Source organism: Glycine max, chromosome 18, assembly GCF_000004515.6.
Source record: "Glycine max cultivar Williams 82 chromosome 18, Glycine_max_v4.0, whole genome shotgun sequence".
In the NCBI taxonomy this organism is placed as follows: Eukaryota; Viridiplantae; Streptophyta; class Magnoliopsida; order Fabales; family Fabaceae; genus Glycine; species Glycine max.
Genome location: NC_038254.2, coordinates 42,107,199 through 42,133,066, shown reverse-complemented (window position 1 = coordinate 42,133,066; position 25,868 = coordinate 42,107,199). Strand labels below are relative to the sequence as shown.

General features: G+C 28.6%; 2 protein-coding genes across 3 annotated transcripts; both read left to right on the top strand.

Moving 5' to 3' along the window:
- The first annotated feature begins 1,024 nt into the window (after positions 1 to 1,024).
- On the top strand, positions 1,025 to 4,396 carry LOC100527102 (uncharacterized). Of its 2 annotated transcripts, XR_419288.3 has the most exons (5): positions 1,025 to 1,492; positions 2,669 to 2,730; positions 2,855 to 2,959; positions 3,050 to 3,245; positions 4,149 to 4,287. XR_419288.3 is itself a non-coding variant. In NM_001251803.2 (4 exons), the coding sequence occupies exons 1-4, from the start codon at positions 1,279 to 1,281 to the stop codon at positions 4,284 to 4,286; spliced, it is 519 nt and encodes a 172-aa protein (NP_001238732.1). In that variant the 5' UTR covers positions 1,104 to 1,278; the 3' UTR covers positions 4,287 to 4,396. The 2 variants fall into 2 exon arrangements, 1 of the variants encoding a protein (NP_001238732.1); NM_001251803.2 differs by lacking the exon at positions 3,050 to 3,245 and having other exon boundaries at positions 1,104 to 1,492; positions 4,149 to 4,396.
- A 14,002-nt stretch (positions 4,397 to 18,398) lies between these two features.
- LOC100814814 (putative kinase-like protein TMKL1) lies at positions 18,399 to 21,475 on the top strand. Its single transcript, XM_003551393.4, has 2 exons — positions 18,399 to 19,984; positions 20,634 to 21,475. The coding sequence occupies exons 1-2, from the start codon at positions 18,526 to 18,528 to the stop codon at positions 21,272 to 21,274; spliced, it is 2,100 nt and encodes a 699-aa protein (XP_003551441.1). The 5' UTR covers positions 18,399 to 18,525; the 3' UTR covers positions 21,275 to 21,475.
- The last annotated feature ends 4,393 nt before the right edge of the window (positions 21,476 to 25,868 follow it).

The window sequence follows — 25,868 nt, the reverse complement described above, 5'->3', positions numbered from 1 at the left end:
GGTGATTTTCTTGTTATTTTTTCACTGAGTAAAAAAGAAAACTTTAATTTTATGAAAAACGGAAATAATTTGAGAGAAATATGAAATCCTTGGGAGCAAAAGAGAAGGTAATTAATTAAATAGGAAATGGGGCTTTGTTTGGAAGCACAAATCCGTAAAGAGAGAAGGGCATGGGAGTACGGTAAGATTTAGTTTTTCAACATTTGTTTTGATAGGTCAATGTTAGTTAGTTTTTATTTAGTGGGAGGATTCAAATCCACAACTTCCCACTCCTCCTTCTCCCTTCAACACCAAGAGAAGGAAGTGTGCAATGAGTCCCTATTTAAGCTAAGAATAGTTTCTTCCTTAGTTATTATAATTTTAAGTAAAATAATCTAAGATCAACAACATCTAGCAAGTTTTTTGTCAAAATAAATAAATAAAATTTGTAGTTTAGAGATCTAAAATGTAGCTTGAATGAGATAATAAAAAGCTACATGTTAGCCAACAAGTATGTTTTCAATGTTAAATCTATGATAAAATATAAGAGTAAGATGTTCACTCTATTAATTTTAATTATATTTTAAGAGTTCGTAGAGACTTACAAGGATTTTAGATATATTAAAGGTTAAATGTCATTTTTCGTCTTTTATTTTATTTATTTTGTTCAATTTGGTATTTTATATTTAAAAAAAAATATATTTTAATCATTTATTTTATTTAAAAAGTTTAAAATAATTCTTATCCTTACAAAAGTATGATGCATGTTGATGGAGAAAATGAAACTAGGTAATGTTACACGAAATTGCACTAATTAAGTTCAAATTGTTCCTTCAAGTTTTAAAATGAATTCAAAATATCCGTCAACTATTTGAATATATTGAGACTCTGTGTTAAATATATTTAACATGGAGTGGCCCATAACACATTTTTCTTTGAAAAATAAAAAATAAATATCCCAGTCAATATAACTTTATGGTTTTTCCAATGTGGGCAGATATTAAATAGCCGGATACAAATGCTTGGGATACATGACCAACTTATGGGCCCCACTTTGTGAGGCTGAGAACAAAGGGGCTCCAATGCTACTAGTTTCTACAACTATGTTTTTTTTTTTTTTTTTGTTTCAGTTTGCACACTTCCCTTTGTTGCAAAATCTCACCTCTATATCCTTCTATTAACATTGCCCTTCTTCCACAATGTGTACTTGAAACCTCAAACCAACCAGAACCTCTTTGATTGAAAATAATCCAAGTTTTTTTTTTTCACAGTTAATTTATTTGTGGAGAAAGAAAAAAAATGTCTGCTTCCACTGTTGTTCACAATTTTTGTTCCGTCGCTTGTTGCATTTCAAATTGCGGCCATAATACCCATCATCAGTTTCATTCACCCAATTCCCTTTTGAGGTTAAAGAAGCAAACTTTCCTCACGAACATTTACTTCAAGAGTTCCAGAACCCAGAAACCTCGCTCCAGTTTTGTAGTTTCCGCAGCACAATCGAATTTTGTTAAAGGTTAGCCTCAATTTTTATTTTTTTGTTGAATCATTTTGGATGTTTTTAGAAAAGATGAAGGGATGGTAATTTCAAGTTTGGTTAAGGGGTTTTGTTGTTAGCAGAAAGTTTTATAGAGGTGGATGACTTTGGATATTAGTGAAGAAACTAACTATTGAAGTAAGATATATTAAAAATTAAATAGTAGTCTTATCTTCTTTGGATATTAGTTAAATGTCATACATACCAATTGATTTTGTTAATGCATATGCTTTAACTTTTTTGCCAAATTATGGTTAAATAAGTGACACAGATTTGGATTTTCTCAAGTGAGTGGCCCATACCACATTACATCAATATAATCTTCAGATTATTTTCTTTGATTGCAGCTATTTTGACAATATACTATACCTTTTATCTGAATTAGCTTTTTCATGAGGTAGCTTGTAGCTCACAGAAAACCAATAAAGTAGGCACTATGTCGATCAATTGTTTGGTGTCTTGGATTAAATAATGTTTAGGATGTTATGAACTATTTTCCCATGTCAAGCATATGCATAACAATGACAGTATGCCAAGGATTATTGGGGATAGAGATGGCACCAAACTATCAAGTCTCAAGAAATTGGTGATTATAGAAAGCTGGTTACCTTATACAGCATTGTTGTTTCTTTAATGGATGCATTTGCTCCATGCCTTGTGTATGACATGTCAAATTTCCTCAAAGAGGTGTAGCTTACAATTCTAAAGAATCTAAACTTATTCGTAAGATTTTTGCATAGTTTTCCTATATATATGTGACTTCATGGATGATATGATCCTTTCATGATACCAACTTACCAAGTACCAACTGTATTTGATTAAACCTGGTAATTGCATGCCATTTTTAATTTCATAAGGGGTTTACAGTGACTCAACATGATGCTGGCAAATGGTCTTAAGTTGATGCCCTCCTGATGAGCCATCCTTATTGAAAGGAAAACACCATTTGATTAAGAGTTGTTGCTTGTTGAGAGTATCTTGTTATTTTGCCCTTTGGAATAGGGAACATTGACTTTTTACCGGGTTGTTCTGTTCCATATCAACCCTGGCCATTTTATTTTGCCTAGTTCCTTTTGCCAATTTTTTTTTTTTTGCTTGTCCAAGAAACCTGACTGTTTCTGTTTTGTCTCAACTGTCCATGTGATTATGAAATAGTTCTGCAGAATGCATGGAAAGTTGGTAGGGATGGAATTGAGGCAGGCACTAATCTCGTTCCTGTAAGTCAGAATTTCCCTTCAAAGTCTAAATTACTGTTTGATCTATTCTAGCTATTATCTTCAAATACTAGAATACCCTCTTTATTGTTTTTCATGTTTCTCTTTAATTTTCCCCTGATGCTAGAATTCTGTTCCAAGGCCAATAGCAAGGATTTCAGTAACAATTGTGGCTTTGAGTGTTACGCTTTTTGTACTCAAGGCATTCCTCTCTACAGCTTTCTTTATATTGGTAAGTCATTCGTTTATTTTTGTCATCAAATTATAATTTTAGGATTATTATTTTATAGATTTATAATACAAATTCTTAGCATGAAATCAGTTGTCATGTTCATGCATCCTGGTGAAGGCAATTTTTGCTTACTACCGCCGCTTGAATATTGAGAGAGACACTGAGACAGGCCGACAGACTGAGAGGTCATAAAGAGTGTTGGCAAGAAATCAACAAATCTAGGTCACAATATCAATTCCATGGTTCAACAATGCCAAAACCGTGTTTTATACTCTAATCATTTAGGGTGAGGCTATTGCTATCGTTCCCATCCATTAAGATGAGATGTTTGCATCTTTTATGGCTGTTTTCTAATTGACAAATTGCACAAGTAGCTAGCTGTATATAATTATTAAAAAAAAGTTTAAATAGTAACCAGTCGAACTCATACAGTTGCTTGTGCAATTTTATACAGCTTTATATGTTTCCTGTTAAAATGATGGACATCAACTTGCGCAGCTAACATTATTCAGCCATTGGCATATTGGCTAGTAGGATTTGGATATATCCCAATCTTTTTTACATATAATTGGGTATCATTGCCATCACCAGAGTTTTGAATGAAAATATGACAAAAAATTGTTAAAATCTTAAATAAATGCCTAACTAATTGTGCTTGTTTTTGTGTGGATCCCCATTGCATAGTGTTCTCTTGTGCTGTTTGCCACCCTTCACTTTTTCTCTTTTGAAGATTTAGGGTTGAATTTCATCTTTTAGGCTTGGTTTATATTCCAAGAAAAATAGATTCCAGTTATTAGAATGTAGCTTTGCCAAATCTGAAGTGCTTTTCCAAGTCTTCAAGGATAAAACTTGAAAACTGACTCCTATGGAACAGTGACATACAACTGGCAATTTGAGTTTTTATTTTTCCATCATTCACATTTTGATCGAGTAAATACTACATAGTTCTCTTCTGATGATTTCAAAAGTATATATTGTCTTTCTAATTCTGTAGTAGCGGTTTTGTTAATCACATACTAGCCATACCAAGTTATTTGAAGGGAACTTGCACAAGAAAAAGGGATGTATGTTTCCCTTGAAATTGTTTCTCAAGCTGCATGTATTTTCACCAAAATAAAAAATCTGAATGTATCCCAAATCCTAAGGATGATGGCTATGATTAATACAAGTGAAATTACTTTTTTGATAGGCCACTATAGGACTTGCATACTTTGCGTACCTAGCATTCAATAAAGATCAAGGACCTAGCGGGAACGGAGGAACTACCTCTACTCCTATGGATGATCCTGTGGAAGAAGCTAGAAAGATAATGGAAAAATACAAGTAGCAGCATCAGAGTAAGAAATTCTGCACTATACTTTTGTTCAATGTAAAGTTGTGATCCTGTGAGTAATAGCTTATTGAGTTGGGAAATTTGATGGAATGGAATTGTCACCATTTATGTGAATGTCATTTTCTCTTTCTAGATCAAATTAGATGTTAGTTAAAGCATGTTTGGATTTGCTTAATTTTTAGGGAAAAATTGTTTTTCTTTCAACAGTTATCTCAGAAAATTTAGTTATGAACTGTTTTGAACGTAAAATAAGCTCATTGAAAAGTACACATAAGGCACATTTGGGGAAATAATTCAACTAAGCACATAATTTAATAAAGTCACGTTTGAATAAATTTTCCATAAATACTTATAGGAGAAGAAAATGAAAAAGTAAAATTAACTGAGCTTTTCCCATAAAATAAAATCAACTTATTCACCTCAGCTTTTGGGTTAGGGTTAGAAGTTAAATGAGACAATTTCCATGAAGTTATGTGCATAAGTTGATTTTAGTTTATGGGGAAATTCAATTCATTTTACCTTATTTCTTTTTTCTTTTAAGTGTTTATGGAAAAAGTTTATCTATTAGAACTCAAATCTATTTTGTTAAGTTTTACTATAAAAGCTTATTGAAATAAGCTTAAGAGCTTGGAGAAGGTTCATAACTCAGAAGTCACTGTCATAACTTATTAGTTTAATTAAACATCATTATTTTCAGCTTAATTTTTTTTTATGCCAAGTTTCGTTAGAAACTCTTCAAAATGCTCCCTAATCTCATAATCTAAGTAACCATGTTCCTCTTATTATTTTACTTACTTTTCTTCCTGTTATTGAGATCACTTGGCTGCGAATAATTTATTGTTAAACCCTAAAGATTTTATCAATAAAAAAAATGGTTTAAACCTAAATGAAGAAAAATTATGCACTCAGAAATGAATCTTCCATTGATGATATGTGAAGTCCATGGAGGAGGCCATTTTGAATTGAAGTTTTTTTATTTTTTTTTAATTTCTTTTGGGTCCTCAATTTGAAGATATGTTTATCCTTTTTCTCAATGTTTTTTAAAACCGGACCGATAGTTGAAGTTGAAGTAGTCAAGACACTAATTTAAGGTTTAAAGGTTTAACTATGATTGAACCATGGTGGAACCAGTATTGATAAAATGATAATAATATATAAATTCATATTAAATAAAGATAATTCTATAACTTTATAACGCTAAAACTAAAATAAAAACATCATTTCATAAGTTTTTAACATTTAAAGTAAACATAAAAATCAAATTTATCATAATACTTAGGTTTATAATTTAATAAGATACAACAATGTCATTAACAATTAACATATAGAATAAAAAATAAAATGAGAAATTAATATAATACTGTAAAATAGCAAGTTAAAATATAAAATATAAATTAATATAAATGGATAAATTATACATTTTATAAAAAAAGTTAATAATTAATTTATACCTTTTTTTACAACATTATTTATAACTGTTTGTAAACCTTATTAAATGTCTTTTATTTATTTTAAAAATATTTTAGATTAAATTTTAAAATGAAAAATAAATTATAAAATGCTGTTAAATGCCACTTTTCGGTACCGGTTTGATGGGGGTTTTAGGCCGGTTTGATCAATTCTTGACCGATTTTGAAAACAGCCAATTTATTAGAGTTAACAAATTGGTCACCAGGTTGATTCTTGGTTACTGGATAGAATGGTCGAACCGGCCGGTTAGGTTCAGTTTTGAGAACAGTGCTTTTTCTCTATCGAGTTGGGTGTTTGGTTTTGGGCCTTTTGGTTATTTGTCTGGTCCTTAATTATAGTTAAAGACCCATGTATTCTCTCTTTAAAAAAAAAAGCCCATGTATTCTATAATATCGGTTATATTTTGGACATATATTTTTTAAGGATTCTAAGGACTACTCATGATTAATTAAATAAAATATGGAAGGAAATGCATAAAAATAAAATAGAACATGGATTGTTTCTGTTTGCCGTAATTGTAACAGGCACTTGTAGGTTTCAAAAGAGCTTTTCTGGCCATGGCATATAATAAATAATTCTTTTCCGGGGTTTAGAAAAATTCTTACAGATCGAAATTTCGGTACCCCGAAAATTTGACGTGATTTAGGCAATTTGATTTATGTTCACTCTTACAAAATTTGTCATTAAACAACATGAGTTGGTTTGGCAGATAGGATTGAAGCCCTCAAAATAAAATGACTAAAAAGCTGAAAAGTACAATAGTCTATCTCAAACTAACTTTCAAGCCGCTAATATAGTCACTTAAACTATATATTCCTGTCAAATCTTCCACTGATTTTTCAGTAGCCAACCAACAGCTTATTTGGTTTAATCTTAGAGCATAAATTGAGGCATGTTCAAAAACAATTATGGAGATAATTACACTGATCTGTTACAGAGTTAGCATAATGGTATTAATTGTACTTGCACTCTTTGATTAAAAAATTATACTTAGCATAATAACATTATTTTTTCAGGGTATTGTGTGTATAATTTGTAAGGGAGGAATGTGTAGTTTTTTTTTATTATAGAAAAAACAACGGCTGTATATATGTGTAAAAGTAATATAAAAAACAAAGGATATGCGTGTAATTTTTTAGATTAGTGTAACTGGGGGGAGGGAGGGGGGAGATTAAATCAATGAGACACGCTCATCTCATAGTCTATTTTTGTTTTCAACTGATTAATCGGATTGATTTATACAACAGGAACTGGATTTGAGTATGTTTAGCTTATAATCTCGTCCTTTCAAAAAAAAAAAAAAGCTTATAGAAAAGCTTATAATCTCGTAGTCTATAAGCTTTTTTTTTTCAGAAGTTAACATTAATTTCTTGAAACAGTTAAAAAGAAATACCATAAAATTAATTAGTAAAATGGGCTTTGTAAGTACGAGTTTTGTAACATCTGATAAAACAATGTAGTAAATCACGAGTCGAACAACTTGTTTCTTCATGTTTGTCTTTCATTGTGACCCCTTCCATTGCTTTGATATCCTACAAGTTTCTACCTTAAATAGTATAGGAGTAAGCAAATATTATATTATTTATCTACCAGTGTGAATAAGATCTATGTTCATGTAAATGCAACATTTTTTTTTTATTTCTTTGTTCATATACATGCTCCACCAGACCAGAGTTCTTTCACATCATTATATGCTTTACCAACACTTTTGTTTATCACCCAAAAAAACTTCTGTATCCAGTAAAATATTGAAAGCTTAAGGAATGTAATCAACCCAAATTAATTAAAATTATTATCAAACACCGTCATGCCTGACATCATGAAATATCTTCACACTATTATGATGCGACCTAACTTTTGCATTAGCAAATTCGACAATGTATTGACTACCATCATTAGTCATTTTCAACATCACATTACAAACGAAGCTGAAGAGCAATTCTATCTGCACAACACATGGTTGGAATATGAAGTTACTTAATGGCTTCACAATAATAAACAAGCAAGGTCACAGATGGAGAAAATAGTACCATGAAATGGGTTATTTTGTAATGGAAAGTTATCATGTCACTGGAATAATAATCATGATTTTGATGCTTTCACATAGTCAAGAGTCTACTTTTCATTGCAATAAAATAAAATATTCCAGCAAATCGGCATTGCAAATTTATTGATTTTATTCATTTTTAGAAATGAGATATCAAGAAAAATATTACACCACGCGTTTTTTTGGATTTTTCTTATTTTTTATTTTATCTTTTAGAAAAAAAAATTGTTAAAAAAATTATAAACCATTTGAAATGTACAAAAGATGTTGATGTATATGCATGCATGCACACACAATATATATATATATATATAATACCAAAAGTTTAGTTCAGTTAATAGAATATGTTATATCAGTATTATAAACTTTCGATATAATTTTTTATTACTGTGGATAAAAATAAAATATGCTACCTACAGTTATAAGAAAATTGTTGGTTGTTTGTCACATTTGTATATATATCTAATATATGTTATATGTGAAAGATTGTTGAAAGAAGAGAATGATACGTTGACATCTGTTTTTAAAAGAAAAGAAGTTTCATAAAGGCGATTGCTTATAAATACTTGCACAAGGACATTGGTACCAGTTAAAAGAATGAGTATGGAGAATGTAATGAGGGGGATGCGGTTTCTCCCCTACAAGATAGAAAAATGTCCATCAACAAGATTGAAAGAAGGAGATGTGATATTCCACTGTAAAATTCACCAGTATGTGATATTTCTCTATATTTTGTTAATTAAATGAGCATATTAGTTGCATTTTTATTTAGAATATCTTATAAATTGCATATAAAACCCTTCAAATCCTTTTCACCAAACTAAATTATACATAAATTGCATAGAGATTATAATTGAAAATATTTATTTTTGACCTTGTTTGTTTTATTTGTTTTACACAAAAGCAGTTTGGGCTTGCAGTATTTAATATTATACATTTTTATTTAAATTTTATTGGCATTTACTAGGGAGAAAATCAAAGTTGTAATAATAGAACTTCAGTTGTAACTAATGCAAAATTTTATATCATCATGAATTATTAAGTTTTTCAAAAGTCTCTAACAATGCCATCCCTATCGACAAAATTCACACCCAAAAAACTTCTAAAGTTTCGCAAATGGTTAAACTCTAAAATCCTCTAATCAGTAATCCACATACACATTAAAAATAAAATCCTCTTCAAAACTTATGACTCATGAATGAGGTACCAATCCACACACACGTTGAGATTGGATTTCAGCCGCTACACCGAATTAGAAAATTAACGATTATATATGTGAGAAAAGCAAAGGAGATAAAGAAAGGGGAAAAAAAAAAAGAATCATTAAAATCAACATGTTTCTTCACATGTTCTGTTACTTCTGTACCATTGTAAAAGTATGTTCCCACCATGCTGAACAACGTTATTGCGGTCGATTCACTTCCTCAAATGTGGATTTTTGTTATAAGTCCCTACCTATATCAGTTGAACAGCTCTGAAGACTTCACTGTTTTTTAACATGCTTATAAAGATGAAAACATTATCATGAGGTTCAGTGAAATGTATGCAGAAACTATATAAACATTTGTATTGCATAGTATAGTTTTAAAGGTTTGATTACACTTTAACAAAATGACTCGTTTTGCAAATAAAAAATCCTATGAATATAGCTCAGTTGATAATACGTTGATAATACACATGAGATGATGATCTAGATTTGATTCTTCCATAATCTCCTTTCAAAGAGGGACACAATATTTAAGTATAATTAAACTTCAAACAAAAAATTAATTTTATAATCACCTAAAGGACCCATCCTTATAAAAATACCTCACTCAAAGCAATGTTCATCAACGATGGTACTACATGTTGCTATCAAAGCAATACATGCATATATATCCACATTAAAACAAAAGGGAAAAAAAAAACATTTCACTTACACATTAACAACTTTTAAAGGAAAAACTATCATGCAAAAAAAGTGATTATTTTTCCACAACAAAGAACAATAGTGATCATCATATCATGATATGATGATTCGTTTATTTCTTTTTTCTCTGGCTCCATTCTCATTTTAAATTTTTCCTATATATCTTCGTAGAACACAAAATTAGTCAAAAGGTCAAAGAATATAATAGAAGAGTAGAAAGTAGAAACCAAGAAGTGATTACCAACCAAGAAGAAGCGAAATTGAGGGGGTCAATAATGGAAGTGACTAATTGCTTTGACGAGCGTGAGATTGAATAGTGAATTAGTAGCAATCATGCTGAGGTCAATATCAATTAAATAATCGTTCGTCATTGTTGATTATTTTTGCATGAAATAAACCACTCAAATTTGTTTATGTCCACTTGCCTCCACTTTATAGGACCTTATGGGAGCCATAGGAGCTTACAAAAGGCTCTATTAGTCATATTAAGAAGGCTTTTCAAAAAAGTAGATTAATTCAAATGATGGAAAAGAGAAATAACATCACGAGTTGCTAGATTATCTCAATGAATTTTACTCCTACTTCGAATCCAATTGCAACTATTTACCGCCAAGTGCGTTGCTATTGACTATTGAAATAAACGTAACATGCCAGTTATGATTGCAAAGCGATGTGTAATTGGATTATAAAATTACGTAAGGGGCTAAAATTGTCAAAATGTTACTCTTCTTTTAAAAATAATGGAGGTGATAATAACTACAACTTTTAAAAAAACAGATTTTGTTTAAATAAATCAGTTTATTTAAATTTATTTGTTGAAATAAGCATTTATTTAAATAAAATAAGCTGTTTTTTTTTTATTTTTAGTGTGTTTTTTTAAACTGTTTTTGTTTAAAAAACCATTTTTTATTTATTTTAAAACAATTTTATCTATTTCTAAAAAAAAGTTTATATAAAAAATTTATTTTAAGATTAATTTTTTAAGTTTAAACAAATTCAACCTATATTTTCTATCAAATTTTTAATTTACACGAATATATGAATGACTACATCAACTAACACGGAATTGTATATATTAAACACTCTGAGATTATATTTTTCACTTATAATAGTTCAATCGGGTTAAAAATAGGATTACTTAATTGAAGAAATTTTTGTAATATCTGCCATAAAATATATATGTGAAATAATACGTACCCGAGCCCAGGTAGAAAATCTTGCTATCATACGGAATATAGTGGTAAAATAAGTGACGTTTTCATCCAATTTTATAATTACTATCAGTATTTAATTTTCATAATAAGTGGACACCTCTGCTATGCTTCTAAAACCAAATATAACAAATTTAATAGGTTACTCAAAAGAAAAGGAATTAATACACTATGATAAGATTGAGAGAAATCAATTTCTTACATAGATATTAATACAGAACATATGTTGAGAGGTTTGATCCTATGTATGTGTATGTAAAAACATATGCCGACAGAAGTCAATTTTTTTAAATAAATATTAGTATAAAACTTCTAAACCAAGATATAACCAGCTTAAAAAGAAAGCAAGGGATTGCCAGATTTATAGCAAAAGCAAATTATATTGTTAATGTTTTTAAATTGAAAAATACTAATTAATAATTAAATGTCACCTAACTCATGATCACCCTCATGCCTGTATAGAGGATTAGAGGCCGATAGAGTCATAATTTGTCTTAAATCTTAACACCAAAAGTAGTGGTTTGGAGGTACATGCATGTGCATGGTAACGTCTTCGTCAATAGTTTTTTTTTTTATATATAAAAAAAATATCATCGGGAGATTTTGCTTAATATAAACTATTTGTTCAACTGGTTTGGGTTCTTCAAAAGCTCACAAAAAAACAGAGCTATGTTTGCGTAAAATTTGGCCCCCCGATATTTTTATTTATTTTATATTTCATTTAACATGTCTCTACTTTGAAATACAATATTATTTTCAATATAAGAACATTAATTTAAGAGAGCAATAATGCTTTGTTAGATTATAAAAAAATAAAGAGGAAAGAAATAAAAAGGATGAAAATGTAAAAGAGATATAGAGTAGAAAATATGTGTTCTTATGATGGATATATAGAAATAGGAAAAAGAAGTAGAGAAATTTCTTTCTACATATTTGAATTAGTAAAAAAATGTGTGAAAATAAATAAATTATATTCATTTTAAAAAAATTAACTCAAAAACTTAATTTTTTTACAATATTATTTTTTCTTAACATAAAATTATTTATTATTTTTGTTATAAAAAATTATTTTAAAAGAAAGCAAACAAATAAAACAAATGATACGATTCCTTTCTTCCAATTTCATGCCTTATCGGTGGAACTCACGTCATTTTATTTTTCTATTTTTTCATCTCAAACGAACAATAAAATATTGATATTTCTATTTTATCTGTTTCTTCTCCCTTCCCTCCTAAATAGACCTAAAACACACACATTATAAGTGGATTCAATAAAATTTCAAGATTGCTAAATATCTAACGAAATTTATTCGTTTTACTAAATAATTAAATTTAAACTTGATTTAAGCTTGATCGTATAATTACATAAACCCAATTTTAATAAGTTCAACTTTTAAAATTTGTAAATAACTTATGAGTTTGTGTGTGACAAAAATAATGTTAACTTTAGATTAAAAAAAATACATAAGACAATATTTTATGTATATTTATAATTTAATAATTTGACATTATTAAAAAAATATTATTACCTTGTTTTTTATGTGATTATTGTTCTCTCTTAATTTATATTACTCTTATCATTAAAAAGGTGTTTAAAATTACAAAATCTTCAAGAGATTTGATAATTATAGAGAAAATAATTAATAATATAAATAAGTTACTTAAAGACTCATTTTTAAGAGTTCGTTTCGTTATATTGTGGCTAATTATAAGGACACGAAATAATTAAGATTATGATTAAAAATTTCTGGGACACAATGTCCTAAGTACCCTTTTTTAATAAGAAATGTCCTAATTAAGTATGTTGAGTCATTGAGAAATGTCCTAATTAAGTATATTGACTCATTGAGTGACATGTGGCAACAATTTATTTTTACTGCAAAAAAAAAGTTTGTTATGCTTATGCAGTTATGGTTTTGTTAAAATCAAATTTAGCCAAGCACAAATAGATTGTAAACTAGTAAAGTTTATGCGTTGAATTTATCTCATTGAAATAAATAAGACAAAATGAAAATTATTATTCTTTTTGTAAATAAAATCTGTATTTTAATACTCGATTTAATTTGAGTTGACTTGTTTATATACTCTTTCATTTTGTTATAATTGTTTTTGCCACCTTAAATTCCAATAAAACTACATTTGCAATATATATATATATATATATATACACCATGCACACACACTCTTCGCAATTTTGCTTGGTTTTTTCATTGTTTGATTGAAGACATTAATCGTTCATGGGATCATTTACTTGCAAGAAGGTATAGTAAAGAAGTTACATATGATTTATATATGTCACTGCCTGTACTAAACCAACCATGAGTTGATGTGAGCATAGATTTTGTGTTTGGACTACTAAAAACATCAAGAAGAAAAAAATTCAACTGTAGTAGTGAGATTTTTCAAAATATCCTTAGTGAATGACAAATTGATTCCAACATATTCCTTAGTGAGATTCAGAGGGTATGGACCAACTCACATGTCAATTTCATTCTTTGAGTCTTTATGTTGCGGATACGTACATATTGAGTCTCAATGGAAATACTATATGGTGGAGATAATTCAAGTGATAACAAATAGAGATTTAATATTAACAAGAAAAGTCGAAGATTCCACCAAAAAAACAAGTTCTTCTTAAGCCATGTGTTGCAAAGCTTTAATTAAAATTATGATTTAATTACTCATTTAATATTTATATTAACAAATTATTTATGTTTCAGTCCATATACTTAGAAAGTACTCATTTTAATCCATATGCTAATACATTTAATTTTTTTTATTCTTTATACATAATAATTTTAATCATTTTTTAATCCCTACAATTATGAACAACAATAACTAAAACGATTAAAAAAATATGTGTAGAGACTAAAATAAATAATCTTTAGGTATAAGAACTAAAATTAAAAAAATTATGTGTCTATTAAGACCATACGATTACTTAACACTAAAATCAAATCATATTCCTTCAACCAAACCTTATATGCTCCATTGTTTTATTTTTCCTTGCCATAAATTTTAGTGTTTGGAAAAGGTGAAACAATTCACAGTAGAAATGGGAAAAAAATTGTGAGTAAATCTATGTTTTTTAGTAAAAAAAAAATTGTTTTATCCCAAAATGGTATTATACAAATTCATTTATGCATTTTTATTGACTTTTCTTCTGTAGAGAGTTTTGATATATATATATATATATATAACTTCGTAATTTATTTTTTGGTTGATTTATCATTCCCTTTTTTGATTGAATTAAGTATTTACATTTTTGTTTCTTAATATTATTTTAAGTTGCTATATATGTTGCTTTTTTCAATTTTTTGAATAAAGAGATAAGCTACATAGTAACAAAATATTGACTATCAAGTGTTGAATATTGTCTAATGTGAATGGCAATTTAATGAAAGGTGAAGATGAACCTTCTATTAAAACAGGTGAGATAAAAGATAATATATTGTTGCTTTTAATAACTTGGTTTTCTAATGATACATTATTTTTTTATTAAGCTTTTACGATATATTGTTTAAATTAATTATTGTTTCATCATCTAGACAAGTTATAATCAAATAATCAATAACTCGTTTGGATAACCATTTGAGAGAGGTGGAGCTATGTTGAAAGAAGGATAACCTATATTACTTTTGAATGAAAAAGTAATTTTGAGAGGGATCAAATGATCATTCAAACATAGGCTAAATATACCCTTTTATATTATCTTACAGCTAAATTATATCATTTCAACTTTCCAGCTGGTTTCAACTTCAAACTTACAAAATTTTCAAATAATTTATAAGTTTCTTTTAGATAATAAGTATAAAAATAGTAATTAAAAACTAATCATATAATTCATTATTCAAGACTGAACAAACGCCAATTTTCAGCTGAAAGAATATAATTAAAATTACATTTTTTTTATAAAAAAATTAATCAATAGAGTGATCATTCGCAACATTATATGCACAAAAAGCCAACATGCCAAAGAACCTATCCTATAGCTCTACTTGATGCATTGGTGGATTTCCTTCCACGCCATCTCCAAACTCCAAAGCATTCTTTTAAGAGAATTGTACTACATTATTTTTTTTTATTTCAATATCTTTTTAATTATATTAATTTTTGCTTTAATATTGCCATATGCTAATTTGAATTTTGACATTAGAACTCCGGCAATCACATCAGCATTTTTATAATAGAGTTTGACGATAAAGATAAAAAGAATAAAAAATTGATAGTATAGAAATCATAAATAAAAATAAATTTATTGAGCCTATTAGTAAAAAGTAATATATTTATACAAAAAATATAATTACATATATATCTATTTTATCAAAGTAGAAAAAAATATTTAAACCTGTATTTTTAATAAGATGTCAAATTGATCAATTTAACAAACACAACTCTACCTCAACCTTGTGGTGAGTTACAGGTTGAGTTGAGTTCACATATCATTTTTTTAATATAAAAAATTAAAAATAACTTATAAATTGATCTATCAAATAAATAAATACATATAGATAATTTAAACATAATGTCTTACTAAATAATCTTAACACAAATGTTCTGAGTTAAATAAATGTAGAATAATAAAATAACATAAATCTTGTAATATTTTATAAAATATTATGTCCAATTAAACAATATATAACTAAATAAACTATACAAAATGTAATAAAAGTAGAAACATTTTTGTTATTCATATCTCTCACAAAAGATGCATCTGATTTATACAATTTTTTAAAGCAAAAACAAAGTATTAATTTAGTGGGTCAATTTAACTCAATTTATTTTGATAAGTTAAATAGGTTAATTAATCTAACAAAATAAAATAAAGTACTGACTCAATGATTAGTTCAACCCAATTCAAAAGATATTAGGTGAATTTATAAGTTAGACTTTCTTTTTTAACAAATTAATATTTTAATGACTAATATTTGTTACAATTTATTTTGGTGACCTAAGTAAATTGAGTGCATGTTTTGGTATTCATTGCATGCCAACCGTTGGTGACAAAATAAAATCAATCACCTTAGTTTTAAATATATATTTACTATTTAATTTCGTGAGACTTATTAAATAAAAAAGTTAAATAATTTAATACATCACACCTGAATTATATCCAACAATAAAAAAATTATATAAAGATGTGTTATCGCTTATCAACCTAGAAACTAGAATCCTACATGTTCTTTCACCCTATTGTATTACATCATGTCCCTGCCACAGCATTTATTTATTTTCATATTTGGATTAATCTGCCGCTACCCTTTCACTCATAGGTCACCACACTGAGTAGACCCTTTTGCTTCTGACCGTATTTTGCTATCAGATATTGATTCACCTTTTGTTGTTTTTTCTCCTTCTCTTCAATCTTCACTATCATTATCTCTTCTTTTCTTTTCCACTATGACCCACAAACACATGGGATCCCATTGTGCCCCAATATATGCACATCACATGCATAGTCTTTGATACACACCCACCTCACTGAACCACCCAATGTTCAATCAGAAACCATAATAGACAAGACACGTGTACGGTGAATGAAGCATGGGTCTTAGAGGACTAGGTTTCATTGGCGGTTCACAATCTTTACCTTGGAATGACAAGAAAGAGGTAGCTTCTTGCATAGAAAACCTTGCCTTCCTCAAAGAGTGCAAAGTGCAATATTAAACTTGTAGGCCATTTTACAAAAGTAAGCGTGCAGAAGCAAATAAATAAGTATCACTGGACTTGGAAAAGCAAAAGGGGAAAATCATTGAATATTGTTATTGTCCAAAACATCATTTTAAGGAATTTTAAAATTGTAGTAGGAGAGATTCGATTATCTATTTTAGGATTGGTGTTATTGAAATATTAAAAACTTTAACTGAAGTTGTTTTCTAAATAAAATTTAGTCAAATTTAAACACCCCTTTAATCTCATACAAATTCACCATTATTTCTTATAAAAACATGAGACGTTTACCTTACGATGAAAAAATGTTATTAATTTATTCATATAATATTTTACATAATCTTATTTTTATTTCAATTATCATATCAATTATTTTACAATAAATGCATCTAAATTCTTTTGTTCTTGTAGGATATTTTTTTAACCATGATAATTAGAGTATGTAGCTTCCTAATGACATTTCAAGAAATTCTCACAAGTTTCAATCCTTTTTAGCCATTATATGAAATCCAGAAATTAATCACACTTAAAATTTTTATTTCTTTCTCGAGAATATATTCTGTAAAAATAAAATTCAAATCCTTTCCCATAACTGAATGCATTTTCAATCAACCTCGTATAATCAATTTATTTTAGATTTTTAAGTAGCTAGGTTGAAATTGACCCTATTATACTACATTTAATTAACTCACATTTTACTTTAATTATATAAATTATAATCTTTAAGTATCTTATATGTTTGTATTTTTCATTTTTATTTAATTTTATATCATTATTAAACATTAAGTTTTAAACAATAAATAATTTTCTTTTTTTTATAAGCATTTGTTCTTTATATAAAGAAATATGCTTAATTTAAACAACTTATCTTATCAACTAGAAGTGTGTTTGGATTTTTGGTGGATGAATTTCAAAAGTACGTTTGAGGGTAAAATAAGCTTAAAGTGATGTCTATTACCCTTCAAAAATATATTTGCTAATAAATTTTTACCTTAGAATTGGAGAAATAAAATTTGAGATAATTTTACAAATTTCAATCCAAATATGCATCGGATTGAATCTAATTTCAAATTAAGAAAAAATAATAACAAATTCCTGAGTCTAAACAACCCACTTAAATATGTCCAATGAAGTTGCTTTAGTCAACTCTCATGCTCCTTCAAAAATAATAAAAAATTCCTGAGTTTAAACCCACTTAAATAAGTCCAATGAAGTTGCTCTAGTAAACTCTCATGCTACTTCACTTTGCTATTAATTTATCCTTTTAACATAATCATCATCAATATGTCAATATATAAAAGACAATAAGTTGTACAATTTAAATAAAAATTATCAATGTTTAGCCCAATATAGATATAAAATAAAATCTGTAAGAAGCGGTGCAATAAGCTGAGATTGCATGAGTGGTAGTGTAGAATAGCATCATAGCCGTTCGGCATTGAAAACTAAGAGTATTTTCAATAAAAAAAATTAAGTTATTTTTTTCATATTATTTTTTATTTTTAATATCTTATATCATTATAAGAAATTTATATATAATTTTATTTTAATGATAATTTTTTTAAAAAACTTTTAAAAAATTCATAATTTTATATCTTTTTTATTTTTACTTAATTATATTTTAATTATAATATTATCATGTGTCATATAAGTATTAATTTTATTATTAAAAATTATTATTTTTTAAAATACATATTTTATTTAGTCTAACAAACAAAATTATTTATTTATTCACTTAAAAAAATCCTTAAAAAAATTCCAGAAAATGCTATAATAACAAGTGAGACCTTACTTCTTACTGCTACAGTAACAGTCAACACTGTGTCAGCTTTCCCAGAAGAGAGGGTCTTTCTTTGAACTTCTCACACTATCCCCACACACTACAACCTTTCCCTCTCTCTCTCTCTCTGCTTTGGTAGTTCATGTCATGGCGTTTCTGAACCCTTTCTCTCTCCACATTCCCATGTCCTTGTTGTTCTTCTTCCTCTTCTTTTTTTGCTTCTGCAAAGCCAGTAGTACTACCACCTCCACCACAAAGTCACTGTCCCCCCCTTCTTCACCCTCCACTACTTCCTCCTCTGACGTTGAGCTTCTCTTGGGAAAGATCAAAGCTTCACTGCAAGGTAGTAACTCTGACAACCTTGTTTTGTCTTCATGGAACTCCTCCACCCCACTTTGTCAGTGGAAAGGCCTCATATGGGTCTTCTCCAATGGCACTCCTCTCTCATGCACTGACTTGTCCTCTCCTCAATGGACCAATCTCACACTCCTCAAAGACCCTTCTCTTCACTTGTTTTCCCTCCGGCTCCCTTCTGCAAACCTCTCTGGTTCCCTCCCTAGAGAGCTTGGAGGGTTCCCTATGCTCCAAAGTCTCTACCTTAACATTAACTCATTGGAGGGTACCATCCCTCTTGAGCTTGGTTATAGCTCCTCTCTCTCTGAGATTGATTTGGGTGACAATATGCTAGGTGGGGTTCTTCCACCTTCTATTTGGAACTTGTGTGAGAGGCTTGTTTCCCTTAGGCTCCACGGTAATTCTTTATCTGGGTTAGTTTCTGAGCCTGCATTGCCTAACTCTTCTTGCAAGAATCTGCAGGTGCTTGATTTGGGTGGCAACAAGTTCTCTGGGAGTTTCCCTGAGTTCATCACAAAGTTTGGTGGCCTAAAGCAGCTTGACTTGGGGAATAACATGTTTATGGGTGCAATTCCTCAAGGCCTAGCTGGGCTTAGTCTTGAAAAATTGAATCTTTCACACAATAACTTTAGTGGGGTTTTGCCTTTGTTTGGAGGAGAATCCAAGTTTGGTGTGGATGCTTTTGAGGGGAATAGCCCTAGCCTGTGTGGACCACCTCTGGGAAGCTGTGCTAGGACCTCTACACTGAGTTCTGGTGCTGTTGCTGGCATTGTTATTAGTCTGATGACAGGAGCTGTGGTTTTGGCTTCTTTGCTGATAGGGTATATGCAGAACAAGAAGAAGAAGGGGAGTGGGGAGAGTGAGGATGAGTTGAATGATGAAGAGGAAGATGATGAAGAGAATGGTGGTAATGCTATTGGTGGAGCTGGTGAGGGGAAGCTCATGTTATTTGCTGGAGGTGAGAATTTGACATTGGATGATGTGTTGAATGCAACTGGGCAGGTTTTGGAGAAGACTTGTTATGGGACGGCTTATAAGGCTAAGCTTGCTGATGGAGGCACCATTGCTTTGAGGCTGTTGAGAGAAGGTAGCTGCAAAGACAAGGCTTCTTGCTTGTCTGTTATAAAGCAATTGGGGAAAATTCGCCACGAGAATTTGATTCCTTTGAGAGCTTTCTATCAGGGGAAGAGAGGGGAGAAGCTCCTTATTTATGACTACCTGCCTCTCAGAACCCTTCATGATCTTTTACATGGTTTGTTCAATACACAACCCTTCCCTAATGCATTTCCTTTTGTTGCGTTTTGTATTTCAATCATACACTTGAACAATGGCAATTCAAATTGCACTGCCTCTTCACTTTCATTTAATCCATTTAAAACTGTCATCGTAAATTGAAGTGTAAAAAATCAACAATTTTTTCAGTGTCTAACTCTTTGTAGTGTGTTAGTGTCTAATTTTTTAAGTTTTCTTCAGACTGAAAACTTTATACCAAAGATAGAAGAAAAATGTTGATGAATTTAGCCTAAAAAGAAAAGAAATTATACTTGCTGTTCAGATATCTGAATAATCATGAAATCTAATATAAGAAACTCTAGGAAATGATGTTGTCTCCTTCTAGCAGCATCCTATGCTTGTAATAGCAAGAACTTGCAACCTTTCTAATATATGTGATCACATATGAATATTTATTAGGCCTATCAATAGGGTAACTGTTATGTCATAGCTGGAGGTTCTCCTTTATAATTTGTTTAAATTTTTTTGAAATCAGACTGAATTTAAATGAAAATTTAAACAAGTGATTGTGAACTTAAAGAGTTGTTTGGCTTTAGCAAATTGAAGTATTGAACTGCTTCACCGTTGCTTGGCATTGACCATTATGTTGTGACTTTAATTTTCCACAGAAGCTAAAGCTGGAAAACCAGTGTTGAACTGGGCTAGGCGACACAAGATTGCGCTGGGCATAGCGAGAGGTCTAGCTTATCTTCACACAGGACTTGAAGTTCCTGTCACCCATGCAAACGTAAGGTCCAAGAATGTGCTTGTGGATGACTTCTTTACAGCCAGGCTCACCGATTTTGGTCTTGACAAGCTGATGATTCCTTCCATAGCCGACGAAATGGTAGCGCTTGCTAAGACGGACGGCTACAAGGCTCCTGAGCTTCAAAGAATGAAGAAATGCAACTCCAGGACTGATGTTTATGCATTCGGCATACTGCTGCTTGAAATCTTGATTGGGAAGAAGCCTGGGAAGAATGGAAGAAATGGCGAGTATGTGGACTTGCCTTCGATGGTGAAAGTGGCGGTTTTGGAGGAGACGACGATGGAAGTGTTTGATGTGGAGCTTTTGAAAGGGATAAGAAGCCCTATGGAAGATGGGTTGGTGCAGGCGCTGAAGCTGGCAATGGGGTGCTGTGCACCAGTGGCATCTGTTAGGCCAAGCATGGATGAAGTTGTGAGGCAGTTGGAGGAGAATAGACCAAGGAACAGGTCTGCATTATACAGCCCTACAGAAACAAGAAGTGGAAGTGTTACCCCATTTTGAGCCTTCCCTTTCAACATGCTTAAGCAAACTAGTGATTTTTACTTACTACTTGTGTTTCCTTTTTCTCAGCTGAATCTGAATATGAGGCTAGTTTTTGATGATCTAGAGAGAATGTTGTAATTTTTGGTTTACTCCATAACTCTTTGCATCAGGTAGTCCCTATTGTTTTTGAAATCAAATATAGTCACACAATTATGCAAATTCGTGCTTCTGGAAATTGTGCAGTGCTTCACCTTGCTTTACTAATATGAATTGTAAGCAAAAGCCTTAGGCTAAATATGATGCCATATTTATAAACAGAGAATATTTAACATAGAAGAGGTCCTGATGAAATAATGGATTTATCCTCTTTAAAGGGACTTGTTCAGGAGGACATTTCGAACAACTTTAGTTTTTGTTTGATTTTGGTTCGACAATTTTTACTCTGAATTTCCCTATTAAATATTTTGATTATAAGTTTTTTTTCTTTCTTTCTTTTTTTTTCTTCCATTTTTGGTCCTTTGAAATTCAAAATAAGTTTTGGATTTCAGGAGCTGCTTTAAGTTTGGGTTGAAGAAACGTTGCATTTAGAGACCCAAAAGCCAGGCGGAGGGCATAAGACACATAATTTATGTTCGGCAATTTTTTTTTTCAACTTTTAGTTTTTTTTACAAGTTTGATAAACATTTTTTAAATATGTTAGAATTTCATTATTTTTTTCACTCTTGCTTATCAGTTATCACTCTTTTTATTCTCCAACGTTCTTCTTCAGTCTCTTTTCATCAATTATTTTTTATGAAAATAATTTCTCTATAAATAAAAAATTACAAGAGTTTAAAATTAATTAAAAAATTAAAATTATAACACTTCAAAATATATTTTTATATTTTTAGCAGAAGAATAAAATTAAAATTTATAAAAAAAATTATATAAATATATTCATTAATATTATTTTTTTACATTTTTTAATTAGTTTAACAAATATTTATAATTTAATAAGTCGATTTAATAATTTTTAGCTATCAGTAAGTTGTTTTAATTAATTTTGCATAACATAGCGATAAGACAAGTTTAGCCCAATCAATACCGCGTTACACTCATGACCAGCTTGAACTTGAACCTACATGGCTTTTACTATTTACATTTCCAAATTTATAAAGTATACTCCCTTTTTAGTTTTTTTTTATTAAAAAGTATTATTTTATATAAAAAATAATAAAATCTCTATTTTTGTAACTACCTTCATTGTTCTTTAAATCTTATTTTTACAACCTTCGTCTTTTTTTATTCTTTAAGCCTTAAATTTGAACCTTTATCTTCATTATTTTTAAACCTAAATTTACACCTTATCTTCATTATTCCTTAAACCCCTTGCATGTATTTTCTCCCCCTCTTTTCTTCTCCATAAAAATAATAGAATTCCATCATAATTTTATTCTCTAAATTGAATACAATGTCTTCGATCAAATTAAATATTAATATCACAAGTTTTCCATCAATTGTGCATATTCCATGCATCTTATATGTAATATCATGCATTCGAAGATATGGTGCGTTGCGTTTTCATCAATAAGTCAATGTAAAAATTGTTTTATTTGGAAGGATGTCATCGAGTTGGGTTTGTTCGTCAGTACTCTGTGCAGATTCTTTCAATGTTATAAAAAAAACACTTTCCAAAAACATATAGCTATTCTAGAAAGTAATTTTGGGAATTACTTTTCAGAAAAAGGATAATTAGATAAATTTATATACCAAAAAATTGGGAAAGGAGGTGAAAATAGGAAAAGCCTGCTTGACGTATCTCTTGAGGGTTTCAACTGTAGTCGAAGCCCAAGACACTGCCTTCTTTAGGGATTTTTATTTTTGTCTAATTGTGATCAATACGTGTGATATAATATATTCATATATGATTTAGTAAAAATTAATGCTTTTTTAATTTCTATTTATTTAAAAACTTATAAAATTTAATATAGAAAATTTGAAAACTTGAAGATGTGAAATAATTTATTTCTTTTTAATTATGAGTTCTTTGTATTATTTTTGTAAAAATGTCATGTTTCTAAAAATTATTTTTTCGAACGTATTTTTGGATGTTCCAAAAATTAGTTTTCAGTATATCCTGGAAATAAATTTCTAGTAGTATAAAAAATCGTACACTTATTTAATATGTTTTGAAAACTAGGATAAAGTTTTACACTTCTGGATTATTTTATTTTTTAGGAAAAGAGGATGCGATAAAGTCAGACTTGATTAGTTATTAAAAAAATTCGTTGCATTCTATCGTGAACGAAACATGTTATAAATCTTTATTTATTTAAATAAGGAACACACTTTATATAACACAATTCAACCTTATCACAATTTTAATTATTTCTTCCATTTTCATCTCTATTCAAAATTCATCTCACACTCCATTGAAGCTCCAGAAATTTGTACAATTTGCTTGTACAACATGCTTCTCCTCTTTGACTCAATGAGAGTCAAAATTTTTATTAGCAAATGTTAATTTATTAGAATGTTAGTAGAAAAAATTAAATTTATATTTATCTTCTTATTTATCCATCCACCTCATCTTTCTGAGTCAAAATCATATGTATTACTATAAACACAAAATTATCCAAAATTGATAGTATTTCCGAAAAAAGATTATTGAAATCATCTCTTATTTAATCCCATAAAAAATCTTACATCTTTATGATCTTAATGTGTGTTCAGAGAAGCATGTCGACAATAAATTATTTACAACACTTTTCATGTACAGACACCCCATGTATATAAATAAAGCATATATTAGTCATCATGAAAGTCGTAACCCGTAAGCATTTGTAAATAAACTATTGACTTCTGGTTTAAACTAAGTTACTGTAATAAAGCCTAATATCTTGGAGAGAATAATTAAGTTTTGTAAATTGTAATATAGTCAACAAGACATCAAAAGCGATATTCATGGGTGCTCATAGAAAAGCCTTTGAGTGGATGCTGAAAGTAATGGATCTTAAAGAGTTGCCTTAGGTTAAGTCTTTTAAACTAACAAGTTTGTTTCTCAACTTCTGAAATTTAATTTTTGGAAATGTTTTTTTTAAGGAATTTTCGGAAATGTTAAACTTTTAATACTTTGCAAAATTAGTTTTCAGGGTATCTACATTTTAAAAATTAATTTCCTACAAAATGCTATTTTTGAATTTTATAAACGCAAAAGGTTTATAAGTGAAAAAAAGTGTAGAAAGCAAAAGACGTCTCTAATTGAGTCAAGTAATGACCTTTGCAATAGTTTATGAATTAAATTTATATGTATTGTCATAATAAAATTATTTTACACTTACTTCTAATAAAATTTAATTATTTTATCACATAATCTTATTCATTAGTGTGTGTAATATCTAAGAAATTTAATATATATAATTTCAATTGAAAACTGGTACATACATTTAAAAATATATTATATTATTAAATTTAAATATATTATATTTAATATTTCCTTCGTCGCAAAACAGGATTGCATTTGAAAAAAAAAATAAAAAATAATTGTCATAATTTTTTAATGTAACATTGATTATTTTTTTAACTAATACTGCTAATAAGTTTTACTTTCAATGTAATACTAATATTGTTCTCTTTCATCTGTTTAATACGGTTAATTTTATAAAATTATTATTATTTTTTATTTATTAATTTTCGTGGTATGTATAAAATAACTAAGAAAAAAGTGATTTCGGAATGGAGTGAGTAGTAAAAACACCTTATAATTGTCCAAAACCATTAAATACTATATTTAATGCAGATTAAATAAGCTATTTATTATATATAGTATTTAATGAGATATTTATATTTATTGAATATATTATTAATATTTTATATAATATTTAATAAATACCTAATTAAATAATATATGTAAGAAATATATTATATTTTATATTATTATTTAATGAGTTATATATGCATATATATTATATTATATTTGACTATTTTATATTATGTTCAAGCTAGTTTGGTTAGCTATGTCAAATTTATTTATAATATATTAATTATATTTTTATAGCAAAATTTACAAATAGTCAAATTAGTTTAAATATAATATTAGTAGTCAGATTAAAATATGGTGAGTGTTGTTTTCATTAAATTTAAGATGTTTATTATAATCTTATTAAGTATAATATATATTTAAAATAAATTGCTTTTAACATTTATAAAAATTTATTAAATATTATAATTAACAAATACAATACTTATTCAAATTAAAAATTGTGATTAAATATTATATTCATTAAATAAATATGATTATGATTTTTATTAAATGTAAAAATTGAATAAAAATGATAACAATCAATATAAATATGAAACGAAATTTGGATTAAATTTTACATCAATACTTATATTTAATTCCATTAGACTTATATATACGGATTTATAAAAAAAGTATTTACTTGTTTTTTAAAAATCCCTTTAAAAGTTTGATAAATTAATTAATATTAAAAAAATTAATTTTGAAGTTAAAAGTACGGATTTAAATTTTATTTAAAATAGTATTTGAAAATAAATAAGTGTGGCTTAAATATACTTTTTAAAAGTTATTTAAATTTTTTAAAAAATAAAAAATAGATAAAATATTTATGTA